The sequence below is a fragment of the Rhinopithecus roxellana genome, chromosome 11, assembly GCF_007565055.1.
Source record: "Rhinopithecus roxellana isolate Shanxi Qingling chromosome 11, ASM756505v1, whole genome shotgun sequence".
In the NCBI taxonomy this organism is placed as follows: domain Eukaryota; kingdom Metazoa; phylum Chordata; class Mammalia; order Primates; family Cercopithecidae; genus Rhinopithecus; species Rhinopithecus roxellana.
The window spans coordinates 79,294,561-79,307,539 of record NC_044559.1 but is presented as its reverse complement, the minus strand read 5'-3'; the positions used below and the strand labels follow the sequence as shown (position 1 = coordinate 79,307,539).

The window sequence follows — 12,979 nt, the reverse complement described above, 5'->3', positions numbered from 1 at the left end:
TTAGGTAGGTGGGAATATAGCAGAGAATAAGATAAGAGTTCTGGCCCTCAATGCAGCTTACATTCTAGCGGGTGAGGCAGACAACAAAGATACGATGTAATTTCAGGTAATAATGGAGTAGGGGAAAAACTGAGTCAAGTGAGGGAATAGAATGATACAGGAGGAGGGCTGAGAAGAGTTAGCAAAGGCCACTTGGAAGAGGTGGCATTTGAACTGATCCCTAAGTCAGTAACCAGTTTGAAGGTCTCAGGAAAGAGCATTCCCCACAGGGAGCCACAAGGACAAAGATCAAGACAGCAGCAAGCTGGGGGTTTATGAGGAACCACAAAAAGCTGGTGTACTGTGAGCTGCATGAGCCAGGCAGAGAATGGCAGGCATGGTGTCAGACAGATGTGCAAGGGCCCAGTCATCCAGGCCTTTTAGAGCATGATAAGGAGGTTGGCTATAGTCCATGTGAAATGGGATATCACTGAAATCTTTGAGCAGGAGAGTAACATGATTTGATTTTTTTTTTTTTTTTTTTTTTTTTTTTTTTTTTTGAGACGGTCTCACTCTGTCACCCAGGCTGGGGGGCAGTGGCACGATCTTGGCTCACTGCAACCTCTGCCTCCCAGGTTCAAGCAATTCTCCTGCCTCAGACTCCCAAGTAGCTGGGATTACAGGCATGCACCACCATGCCCAACTAATTTTTGTATTTTTACTAGAGATGGGGTTTCACCATGTTGGCCAGGCTGATCTCGAACTCCTGACCTCGTGATCCGCCCACCTCAGCCTCCCAAAGTGCTGGGATTACAGGCGTGAGCCAGCGCGCCTGGCTGATTTACTTTTTATGAGGTTACTCTGAGCCAGGCATGGTGGCACAAACCTGTAGTCCCAGCTACTCAGGAAGCTGAGGCAAAAGGATTGCCTGAGCCCAGAAGTTTGAGGCCAGGCTGGGCAATATAGCAAGACCCTGTCTCTAAAAAAAATTTTAAGTGGTTACTCTGGCCCCATTGTAAACTGTGCTGGTGAAGGCACAGACGCAGAGAGACTGCTTAGGAAGCTATCATAGTAACCAGCAATAGCTGGTGAAGGTTTACACTACAGGGTGTCAGCAGAGAGGAGTGGTGTGGCTGCATGCAACAAATGAGTCTAGGTTTCAACCTCCCTTATCACCTGACAGGGTATCAGTGTATTAGTTGTTCAGCAGTTGGATTTGATCACTGAAAATGATAAAATTGTGAGATTACTATCACACTGTTGAGTGCTCATTATAATATTACTAAATACAGGCATGGCACCAAGTGCTCTGTGTGAATTATCTCAGTTCACCTCTCACCAACTTTATGATAACTGCTATTATTATCCCCATTTTCACCTGGATAAACTGATACACTTTGTTTTCATAGAAATCAGCCTTGTTCTTTTCTCATTCTCTCCTTTTTTCTATTAAATAAATATGCTTAGTATAATAAATGTTTTCTTTTGGACTAAAAACCACTTCTTACCACTACATTACTAAATTAGTTCAAATATTTGGTTTAGATGTTTCCTGATGAAAACAGAACAGCTTTAAAAAATGATGTGGTGGTTTCTTTCCCCCTCTTAGTTTCCTTAACCTAAATAACACTTTTTTTTTAATCCCTTGCAGAAGTTTGAACCTAACATCAGTATGTGTCATCAGGGACTAATGTCATTTGAAGGGTTTGCAAGGTAACTTTTAAAATATCTTTTGCCCATCTTTTAAGAGTAGTATGCATTTTTCCCATGCAGTCTTAAGAAAATTTGTTTCACCTAGGTTTCTGATGGATAAAGAAAATTTTGCCTCAAAAAATGATGAGTCACAGGAGAACATTAAAGAACTACAGCTACCCCTCTCATACTATTACATCGAATCTTCGCACAATACCTACCTCACGGGCCATCAGCTCAAAGGAGAATCCTCAGTAGAACTCTACAGCCAGGTACAGGGAATGCCACTTGGAATGTGGTTTTTATTAAGCCTAATTATTTACTTAACCCCCAAAGTCACAAAAGCCTGGCCCCAGACTCCTTTGAAGAGTTTATAGAGTAAGCTGTTCCGTGTCAAATGTGAGGAACCACGATGTGTGGGAAACTGGCTCTACTACAGCAGTCATCTTCTTTACTTCTTTTGTTTTGTTTTGTTTTGTTTTCCCCCATCTACACTTAACCTTTATTCTAGGCCAAAATGAAAGTGTTTGTTTGAGACTCATAGCTTTTAGATCCTAGTTAGTCTGACCTACTCCCACTAAAATTAGATTTTCCCATGGGAAAATTATCTAATCGTTTCTCTAACTGCTAAATAATATATTGTAGTGGGAAAGCATAGTAGAAAATGCAACTTTCTATGTACTTATTCCCAAAATATTGTTTGTTTTGCTTTTCAGTTTGTTAAATAATCAATCTATCCCTATGGTAACAAAAAAAAAATTCAGAAAAAAATCTGCACAGACTGAAGGCACTGTCCCTACACATTAAATTCATGAGAATGTGCTTTGAAACTCAGTAGGCTCTCTAGACTAGAAAAAGTCCATCCTTTTTACCTAAACATCCAACTTACAATGATCTGCGTGTCCATTGCCTCTCTGCTGTACCGTCTGCAGCTTCCTCATCTACTCTGCCTTTTTTCTTAACTCTTTCAAGAAGGGTCAATTCGGTTGGAGCTAGGCAGGGAATATAAGTGTGTCATTGTGTGCGCACGTGGGTCCAGGTTTGAAAATCACAGGTGTATTGTTTACATAACCCCAGCAACAATGAGGTTTCTTTGTTCTCCAGATTCATGCAGATATTCCTCAAAGCATGGAGCAGTTTTTTTATCCCAAAGCTTGTGTAGCGAGAATATGTATTTTAAACTCTATTTTCTAAGGAACCTTTATTATGAATGAAGATGTGTCCTTAGAGTAGTGATTTTCAAAATAGGAGTTCTGTCATGGGGCCTCAGTCCCTGACACTGAAATGAGGAAGCCAGAGAGTAGGAGGGGTGCCATCTGCCCCACTTCAAATAATGTACTACTCTTCTACACACTTTACATATTGGCCCTCCATTTGCACACAGAAATGCCAAAGTTAAAAGAAGTTTGAAATCCATTATTCTATAGGAATGAAATTAAATATACATATAAATACAGATATATATATTTCATATACACACATACATAGGTATATACATACATATACATGTGTGTACATATATGTATAAGTGCATATATGCATATCTATGTATATCTATGTACTTATATGTATGCATATTTATCCCAGGAAAATAAACAAGGACCAGTGTCCTGGCTTTAATCCCTACTTCATTCCTGTTTGGCTTCAAACAGATTTTAAACCTCTTAACATCACACCCCAAGGAGAGACTATCACAGCTTTTGAATAAGGCACAAGAACCCCTCAAATACACTCACAGATGGGATGAAACCTACTGTGCAGGTAGATCCCTCTTACTTCATTTCTAACCCCTCTCCACTCTTCCTTGGCCCTTCCTAATTACCTTTTAACATTAATCCATGGGACAGATGGGAAGTGAGAATAAGCCCTGTTCTTCTCATCTAGAATTTCCAGCCCAGGTTTTCCTCTTCTAGCCATATGTGGAGATCTAAGGTCACACAGACTTTGGTGAAGACCTTTAGTCCATCCATGCTGAAAAGCCATCTCATCTGTTGCCAGTGGCTGAACATTACTCCCGGTCTGGCAGGGGCACCACAGAGATAAGCAGCTTGGTGTTCCAGCCACCATTTTACATAGCAATTTCCAGCCCAAGACACTGCCCCTCTAGATACTCTAGCTGCTGAAAGAAGCAGATAGCCTTGAGATTCTAGGCCACCCACTATGCTGTAAAATAGGAAGAATATAGCACATATCTCATACAAAACTGTGAAAATGAGAATCATTCCACTACCTGAGCTTAGTTGCAGAAACTCTAGTGGCCACTAAGCCCCAGTAATGGATTGCTGTCACATAGACATAATTATGTGCATTCTAACGTCAGTGGGTAAGCACATTTACAGATCTATCAATTTATTGGCTTGGGTCACTATTCCAGTATGTAATAATTTTTTAAGATGATGTACAGATAGATCTATGGAGGAAGAAGGTGCTTCAAGCAAACTTTACAGAGTTGCAACCCAAGCACATGTACTGAGCTCTGCTTCCCACTTCAGATCCAGGATAACAAATAGGTATCAACTCATCTGATTCTTTGGTAGTGTTTTCTGGAGCACTTTAATAAAGAGGTTGTGAGCTAACATATTAAAGCTTAAAGGACTAGTGTGCCTCGCTTGATTACTGATGTCTGCTGTGGGTATGGGAGAAAGGAACCATTTATGGATTATTTGCCATCTCTGCTCTAGTTGCTATTCTGGAATTAGATAGCCAGGCAAATCCTTAATAACTCTTTGCTTCTACTCTTCTTACGTGTTATGCATTCACAGCAAAGATGTTTAATCATGGTTTAATTTGGGTCTTAATGGAAGTGATTTTATCCTGATTGGCTTGCTGTAAATGTTTAGCCGGTTCATTAAGGACTCAGTGGCCTTATTTTCTCTGGGCTGTGGCATTAGTATTTTCACCTCCATTGATGTCTACCTAGATAGAGCACTTGCCTGGCTCTGTAATTTGAAGATTTCAAGGGGCCAAAGTTGCTAGGAAAATGGCCATATGGTTTTGCTATCAAATTTTACTTTCCTTTAATATTCAGCTCTGGTAAACACTCTTTCTACCTTGATCTGTTCCCTTCCTTTCCCATTCCAGATTAATTGTGGCCTTTGGTGAAAATGCCGTGTTTGTTTTAGACCATGTGCCCTTCTGCTTTAGTCCTGAGTGTGAACACTGCCTGATATGTAGAACTACATGCTGGGTTTAGTTTGAGGCTTTATCTCTAGGTGCTCACCTGGGGTGGATTTGCTCATTGATCACACAGGTCCTCTTGCAAGGCTGTCGAAGTGTAGAATTGGACTGCTGGGACGGAGACGATGGGATGCCCATCATTTATCATGGACATACACTGACAACCAAGATCCCCTTCAAGGTAATCCTTCATAACTTTCTTTAAATCAAATCACAAAGAGACATTATCTTCATTTGTCTCTTTTTTTGTCTTTTTTTTTTTTTTTTTTTTTTTTTTTTTTTTTTTGAGACAGGGTCTCGATCTGTTATCCAGGCTGGAGTACAGTGGTACCATCTTGGCTCACTGCAACCTCCGCCTCCCAGGTTCAAGAGATTCTCCTGCCTCAGCCTCCCGAGTAGCTGGGATTACAAGTGCATACCACCAAGCCCGGCCAATTTTTGTATTCCTAGTAGAGACGGGGTTTCACCATGTTGGCCAGGCTGGTCTCAAACTCCTGACCTCAAGTGATCCGCCTGCCTCACCCTCCCAAAGTGCTGGGATTACAGGTGTGAGCCATTGCGCCTGGCCTTCATTCTTCATTTAAATCAGTGACTTGACCAAATTACACCTTAAGTCAAGGGTCTTTATGCTGGATCTAAATGAAGACTTCCCAAAAGTGTTTGCTGTATCATGTGGAATGTGCACATGTTCATTTTTCTGGAGTTAATCTAGAACTCTCATTAGATTCCCCATTCAACCAAAGTTAGTAACCATTACTTTATACTAGTTAGCATGTAATAATATTGTTGCAATTTATATATATATTGCATGTGTGTATATATACTTTATATACTGTATATATAATATATATACACAATATATTATATATATACTGTATATGTATTATATATACACAATATATTGTTTATATACTGTATATATATATACACTCTATATAGAGTGTATATATATATACAGAGTATATGTATATAGATAGATTTGTTAAATTCAATATAATGATAGGTGTTCCTTATAGTATATGAACAATACTCACTATAAACAGTTTAATGTCTTTCTACAAAATAGCCTTATCCTCATTCTTCATTTGAAAATACAAAAACCACCTTTGGTCAGAGTCTGCTGCATGTAACAAATGAGATGCTTTCTGTGGCTATAAATACCCTGCTTTCTGACCACCTTGACAGATATCTGGATTCTAATGAGCTGTTTTGGCTCTCACAGGAAGTGGTCGAAGCCATTGATCGCAGTGCCTTCATCAACTCTGACCTGCCAATCATCATATCGATTGAGAATCACTGTTCATTGCCTCAGCAACGAAAAATGGCAGAAATTTTCAAGGTGAGCTCTCAACGAAAAGGCAGGACGGTATGTTGGCCCTTGTCTTGCAATTGTCATTGGTTTGGTTTGGTTTTGTTTTGTTTTGTTTTGTTTTGTTTTGTTTTGTTTTGTTTTGAGACAGAGTGTCACTCTCTCACCCAGCCTGGAGTGCAGTGGCGCAGTCTCGGCTCGCTGCAACCTCTGCCTCTGAGGTTCAAGCGACTCTCCTGCCTCAGCCTCCCAAGTAGCTGGGATTACTGGTGTGCGCCCCCATGCCTGGCTAATTTTTGTATTTTTAGTAGAGATGAGGTTTCGCCATGTTGGCCAGGCTGCTCTGGAACTCCTGGCTTCAAGTGATCCACCTGCCCTGGCCTCCCAAAGTGCTGGGATTATAGGCATGAGCCACTGCACCCAGCCGTCATTAGGTTTTACATGAAGCCTGTGTGGACCATGCCGCAATTAGACCTTGGCCGTGAAGCATATAAAGTTAGGGTCCCACAAACCTGAGAAATTGGGCTGTTCTCAGAGCCTGGGGCCTCTCTGGGATGGTCCGTCTTTTCAGCTGTAGTGATATAAGCATTGCTCTCTGGTCTCCTTACCCTTTCCAGAAAGCCTTAGGAGATTAGGGTGGACCAACTCTCCAACACTTCTGGTACCACAGGTCAGGGATGCCAGGATGTCATCTGTCAGTTGTATGTGGAAAAGCTGAAAATATCTCAGGGCAAGTAAGTCAAATCTTATAGAAGAACTTCTTATACCACAGTACAAAGATCCAAGTTAGCAAAGAGCTTAGACTGGCCAGAACAGTTGCTGTGTTAACAGTCAGCCCTTCCTTACATAAGAGAATGATAATGCACCCAGATTTAGGAGCAGATATTCCATTATACTTCCCCCTTCCTCTAATAGTAGAGGCATTTGTGGAAATGTGGCTCTCAGTGGGAAGGAGGGGCACTAACAAAATGTCCCAAATATCAATGCCAACAAAACTAATTAACTTTTCATATTGTTCTGGCCTAAGCTTTGATTTTTTTTTTTTTTTTTTCAACTAAAAAGTAACTTGAAGCCAGGCCCAGTGGCTCACACCTGTAATCTTAGCGCTTTGGGAGGCCAAGGTGGGTGGATTGCCTGAGCTCAGGAGTTGGAGACCAGCCTGGGCAACAATGGAGTTGATATAAGCATTGTGTCTGCCTTCCTTCCACCCACCTCCTTGAGAGACACACATTCTGCTTTGGAGATCCATGCCCAAAATCTTTGTGAGAATTGTGTATGTGGTTCTTTACACTATGTGGGGGCAAATTCTACCTATGTCTTTCTTTCATCTTTGTCCCTACTCCCTACCCCCTCCAAAGTTTCTATCCTTTTGACTTGACTTCATCTGAAACTAACCTTATTCTATAAACAACAGCCTCTAACTGATTCTCTTTTTTCTTGTTTAATACGTCAGACCACAGAATATTTTCCTAAATAGTTAGAACTGACGCCGGCTGCAGAGTGGCCTCGACCTCTCCTTCTGTCCTTCTAAACACCTCCCTTCCTTTCAGTAAGAAGCTATGAAGGGGGCGGGAGCAGGGGACAGCTTCTTTCCTAGTTCCTCTTCCTGAGACTTTTTAAATAATTCAACCAATCTAAAATATCTACTATATTTATGAAGTGTACATATTTTTATCAACTATAGATAAAAGGCATTGATTGTATGTTTTCCTTCATTCTTTTTAGACTGTGTTTGGAGAAAAGCTGGTGGCTAAATTCTTATTTGAGACTGATTTCTCAGATGATCCAATGCTTCCTTCACCTGACCAACTCAGAAGGAAAGTGCTTCTTAAAAACAAGAAGCTAAAAGCCCATCAGACGCCAGTGGATATCTTAAAGCAAAAGGTACTCCCCTTTTGTTAAACTGGTTATGAAAAGGCAGTGTGCCTAGAAGAAAGAAAAATAATATCATTCTAACCTTTCAGATGACCTGCTCGTTTACTAGTTTTTCAAGACTGACTTTCCTTAGATGATAAATTTGATTTTGGGCTTTTCATTTCATAGACCAATAAATTCTCTCATCTCACTCACCCGAGATTTAATTTGTGGAATTGTTCCCACATAGAATCTTCCTCTGTTATTTAATTTATTCTGGGTAGGATGAAGTGTGACTGTTGTGTCTGAAAGTGAGCTTTGGGGGTTGTCCATCCCATAATGACTGCTTTAGTCCCCTTTAGGGAGAGTCCCCTTAGGGAAGCCCTTGGCATGGGGCCTGTAGTAGAAGCCCAATAGCCATAGCCCTGTGATCCCAGCCTATCACTAGTTTGTGCTGCTTGGGCCCAGATCTCAACAACAGAGATCTGAGTCCAAGCACGACAAACCCACCTGTGTAGAAGACCCTCAGCCCAAAGGTCTGTGAAAAACCTCAGGTCCAGAACACAGAGTCTATTTACCAGGCTGCACCCACTTACCCCACAGGATGACAGCCAGCAAAACTATTTATCCTACTTAGGAGGGCGCTGTTGGTCCTAAAACATCACTTTGGAAACTAGCCCACTACAGACTTGCTCTCAGGCTGACCTGTTTTTCAAAGAGTACAGGCACATAGATGCTAAACATACAGAAACCAATTTCTTTACAAACATCCGAACTTGCATATTCCCTTGAAGTGTTTGTGTACTCTGAAGGTATACATTACCCAGTTTGAAGATCACCCATGACTCTGGGCCAAAAGTTGCAAAATCAGCCACCTTCAGGGGCTAAGCAGGAAATATCAGTGTGAGCAGCCAGCTGGATACAGGACAGCTGGAAGTGGTGAGGACAGGAGTGGAGTGTGCACGCCCCATCAATGAACAGCTCAAATTCAATTATTTTTAAAACACTGCACCAGCCAAGCCAGTCAGGTCTGGAGATGAAGTCAGCCCCAAGGGCCACCAGTTGGAGACCTCCACTGGGTTGACATCCAGATCTGCACTTCCAAAGTGCTCCAGGTGACCTGGCCTTTGCTTGGGTTTCAGAGGCCATGGCACCTATGCTGATGGCCTTGTTACTAAGTTATTTAAATGTTAGCATGTATACTCTACCTGACCTTCCTCAAATGCCACATCAGTGACTGACCATCCAGCAGTGGTGCTTTTTCTTCTAGAGCCCTGTTTGTCTGTGCTGTTTTCTTTATCCAACAATTCCTGCCCGGTCCTCACTGCCAAGCAGACAAAGCTGCTAAACACACATACCACTATGGTCTTCAAGATAAATGTGAATGTCTTTGCCTTTTCCATTCTGTGCACAGTCATTTGCAGGTACTTGTAAGGCTTTCATTCCACTAATGAACACAAGTCTTTTTTATGTTGAGCCCAAATCTTCCTTCCTGTTCCTCCTTCTCATTGGCCCTCCCTCTTCCCTCTGCAGCTGTACAGACTAATTTTACATTTAGAAAGCTATCATGTGTTTCCTCACCAACTTTTCTTCTCCAAGCTAAAAATTCTTGTTGTGCCAACTGTTCCTGACAGGGTATGTTTGCTAAGACTCTTTACTTACCATTAAGAATATTGTAAATATTCTTAAATTTGTGGATATTCTTGAATTTGTCAATCTTAAAATGTGATTTCTAGAACTAAGTCAGTATTCTAGGTAGTATATTACAGCACAAGATCAGTGAAACCATCATCTCCCCTAATTTGAACTTTAAACCTTTGTTAATGCAGCCTCAGACTGTCTTCCTTTCAAAAATTCTTGGTCAGCCGCTGTGGCTCGCCCCTGTAATCCCAGCACTTTGAGAGGCCAAGGCAGGTGAATTGCTTGAATCTAGAAGTTCAAGACCAGCCTGGGCAACATATCAAATCCCCAGCTCTACAAAAAATATAAAAACTAGCCGAGCATGGTGGCATGTGCCTGTATTCCCAGCTACTGGAGAGGCTGAGGCAGGAGGATCACCTGAGGCTGGGAGGCCAAGGTTGCAATGAGCCATGATTGTGCCACTGCATACCCGTCTGGGCCACAGAGTGAGACCCTGACTCAAAAAAAAAAAAAAAATATTTAGCACACAGCGGGCTCATGTTGAGCTTGTAGAAAACAAAATCATTCGATTATTTTCATATAGACTGTTCTTATGCCCAGTGTTCCCATTTTTCCAGATTAACAGTGAATTTTAACCTTTTGTATATGAGAGCCTCATATTTATTTTTGCTCTTCTTGGTTTCAGTATATTATTACATCCTACAAGGTTCTTTGTGTATTTTGTTTCTGTCATCTGGTACATTTATTAGCAATTTCTCAAACTGTGTCTTCATCCCAAGTTGCCCTTGAGTCAGCCAGCCACGTGGAAAGGCCTGTGCTCTTCTTAAAGAACCCCCATGGCATTTGATGATTGTTGGTCTTGTCTGGTGCTCTCCTCTCTGGTAGCCTGCATTTCCCAGAGGGTGCTTCAACTTCTTTATTGATTTCTTTATTTATAAAATAGAAAACTGAAGCCTGGCCACTTGTGTGACTTTCTCAAGGCCAACCAGCTCATAGCAGTAGAGCTTAGTCTCGGTCTTTAGAGAAGCCCTTTTCAAAGGTGATACAGAAGTCAGAATACTTTAATAAGAATAGTCGCTGGAGCACTTTGAAAAACAGATTCAAAGGTCACGAATCTGACTAAGTCAGAATTGCCAGAAGAAAGGCCTGCTCATCTGTTTATAAAAAAAAAAAATCCTTAAGTCACCATGGTGTCTGCAGAAAAAATAATAACAATAATAATTCTTATTATCCTGGAAGTTTGAGAAACACGATTTATCTGCTATTTTTCCCACAAAGTGAATTATCTTGTCCAAAAAAAGCTAAGGAGGTTACTGTACAGTAAATTTGTTCTTAGTAGATCCATTCTAACTCTTGCAAATCACCTCTTTATTTTCTAAGTTCTCACAAACCAAGTGATTAATACCCCATCATGAAATTTTGTCAGCTATCACCTTGACACTGCCCACAGTATAATTTCCACAACTTACTTGTTCCTCATTTTGGAAAAATGGGATAATATAATCCCTATTTCCAGTTTTCTAAGACTGCGACCTTTCATGATGACTTCCCAGGGGGTACCAGCAATGATTCCACAGTCGTATCTGTAAGGCCTTTCTGTTTTCTGGTAGATCATGCATCTAGACCTAGTGATCTGACCTCAAATAAACCAGGTGAATGCCCAGAGCTCCATGGGCTCCGGCCTACCCCCTAACATAGAAGGCCTGTGTCATTTCCATACAAAGAACACACCCTTAGCAAGGATGGATTGATTCAGAGCAGGATTTCTGAAGCCCTCCACCTGCCTCTGGCTTGTACTGAGATGCATCCTGAGGTCTCCTAACTATACCCCACCATGATCTTCCAGGATTCTGACATTGCTCTCCTGAATTTGAACCAAAAATACTCGAACAGTTCACCCTATATGACAGGCACTGTGGCTAGGTACTGGGGAAACAGAGAATTGTAAGACATTGCTCCTGCTTAGCCCTATGAGGGCCAGTCTCCTCATCTGACCCATACCTCCAGCCCCAACCTATATCCGAGTTACTTTTATTCAGGAGCTGAGGTCCCATTTTTCTACTCTAGAATAAGTAGGATACTGCGTAGAAGGGTCCCAGCTATTGGCTGTTCATTGGGCTACCTCTCCCATGCTTCTCCTTGAGCATCTCGGGGGCCTTGGCACTCCACTTTCAGACACTGCTATTCGTGGTTCTTTGAGCAGTGTCCTTCTCCCATACAGTTCTCACGCTTTCCTGCCAGTGGGTCTGTCCAGCCCTTGGCCTCATCATTCCTATAACTTGGCGTTACCTTGAGTGCTCGCTAAGTCAGGGCCCTTCTCTTATCAGCGATAAAGAGACCTGCATTTGTAGCTCACTTGTGCCTACAACAGATTTCCCAAAGTTTTTAAGAACACTAATCCTATGAGAGACTCTGAGAACAGAAAGACGGGGGGAAAGAAATTCCCTGATTAAGTAAGCATGGGAAATGTTTATTTGAGACTGATTTCACTGGAGATCTTTGAAGATGCACTGGAGATCTTTGAAGACTCATGATGCCCTTTAGCGTATTAAATGAAGGCTGTGTGAAACTCTGTAGTAGGAATGTGTTCAGGTTTGGTTAAGCTGCTGTTTCCAGGCATTCAATGTATTTTGCGGTTCCTGTAATTGTCAGTTTTTCCATAACACCTAATAATACCCACAGAACTCCATAAAACCCATTTTGAGAAATCTCAGCCTAGACAATATCCAGTTATCTGGAATGGACTGCTTTGTAATACATTTCATATGGATATGGACACAGCCTAAATTGTATCTTCCTTATGTATATGTATTCATTATAAAGGTAATATACCAACATTTCAAAAATTTAGGGAATAGAGAATTATTTTAAAACATACATAATTCCAGGGTCAAACACAACTATATTACACAAGTTCTTAACCTTGGTAATATCCACAAATAGAATTTAGGGAGTCTATGAATAGAAATGGAAAAAAAATACATCTTTATTTTCACTAACCTCTAGCTGAAATTTAGCATTTCCTCTGATTATAAATGTGGAAATAAACTACAGTAATGTAGGCAATGCCTATTGTCACCAATAGAAATGGCAACTTTTTCATTATACTTCACAGTTGTCGCTAATATCTCCAAGAATTATTTACGCTCAATTTATATTTTCAAAAATGTTACTTAACCTACTACTATGCTTTCTACTGTGTTAATAAAAAAACACATACATTCTAATAGCACAAATTGTTCCTATAACATGTGATCACTGTATTCAACAGTATTTCCTTCATAACCATTTCATTTTATGCATTTAAAACATCATTCCGAGAAGGGA

The 12,979-nt window shown here is 41.0% G+C and overlaps 1 protein-coding gene across 2 annotated transcripts in view; it reads left to right on the top strand.

The window, feature by feature from the left end:
• PLCE1 (phospholipase C epsilon 1) overlaps nt 1-12,979 on the top strand; it is a 274,157-nt gene that overhangs the window by 213,130 nt on the left and 48,048 nt on the right. For both annotated transcript variants that reach the window (XM_010368132.2, XM_030940806.1), the window contains 5 exons: nt 1,631-1,692; nt 1,778-1,943; nt 4,922-5,029; nt 6,071-6,187; nt 7,883-8,041. In XM_010368132.2, coding sequence (XP_010366434.2) covers nt 1,631-1,692; nt 1,778-1,943; nt 4,922-5,029; nt 6,071-6,187; nt 7,883-8,041 — 612 coding nt within the window. The remainder of the gene's footprint in view (nt 1-1,630; nt 1,693-1,777; nt 1,944-4,921; nt 5,030-6,070; nt 6,188-7,882; nt 8,042-12,979) is intronic.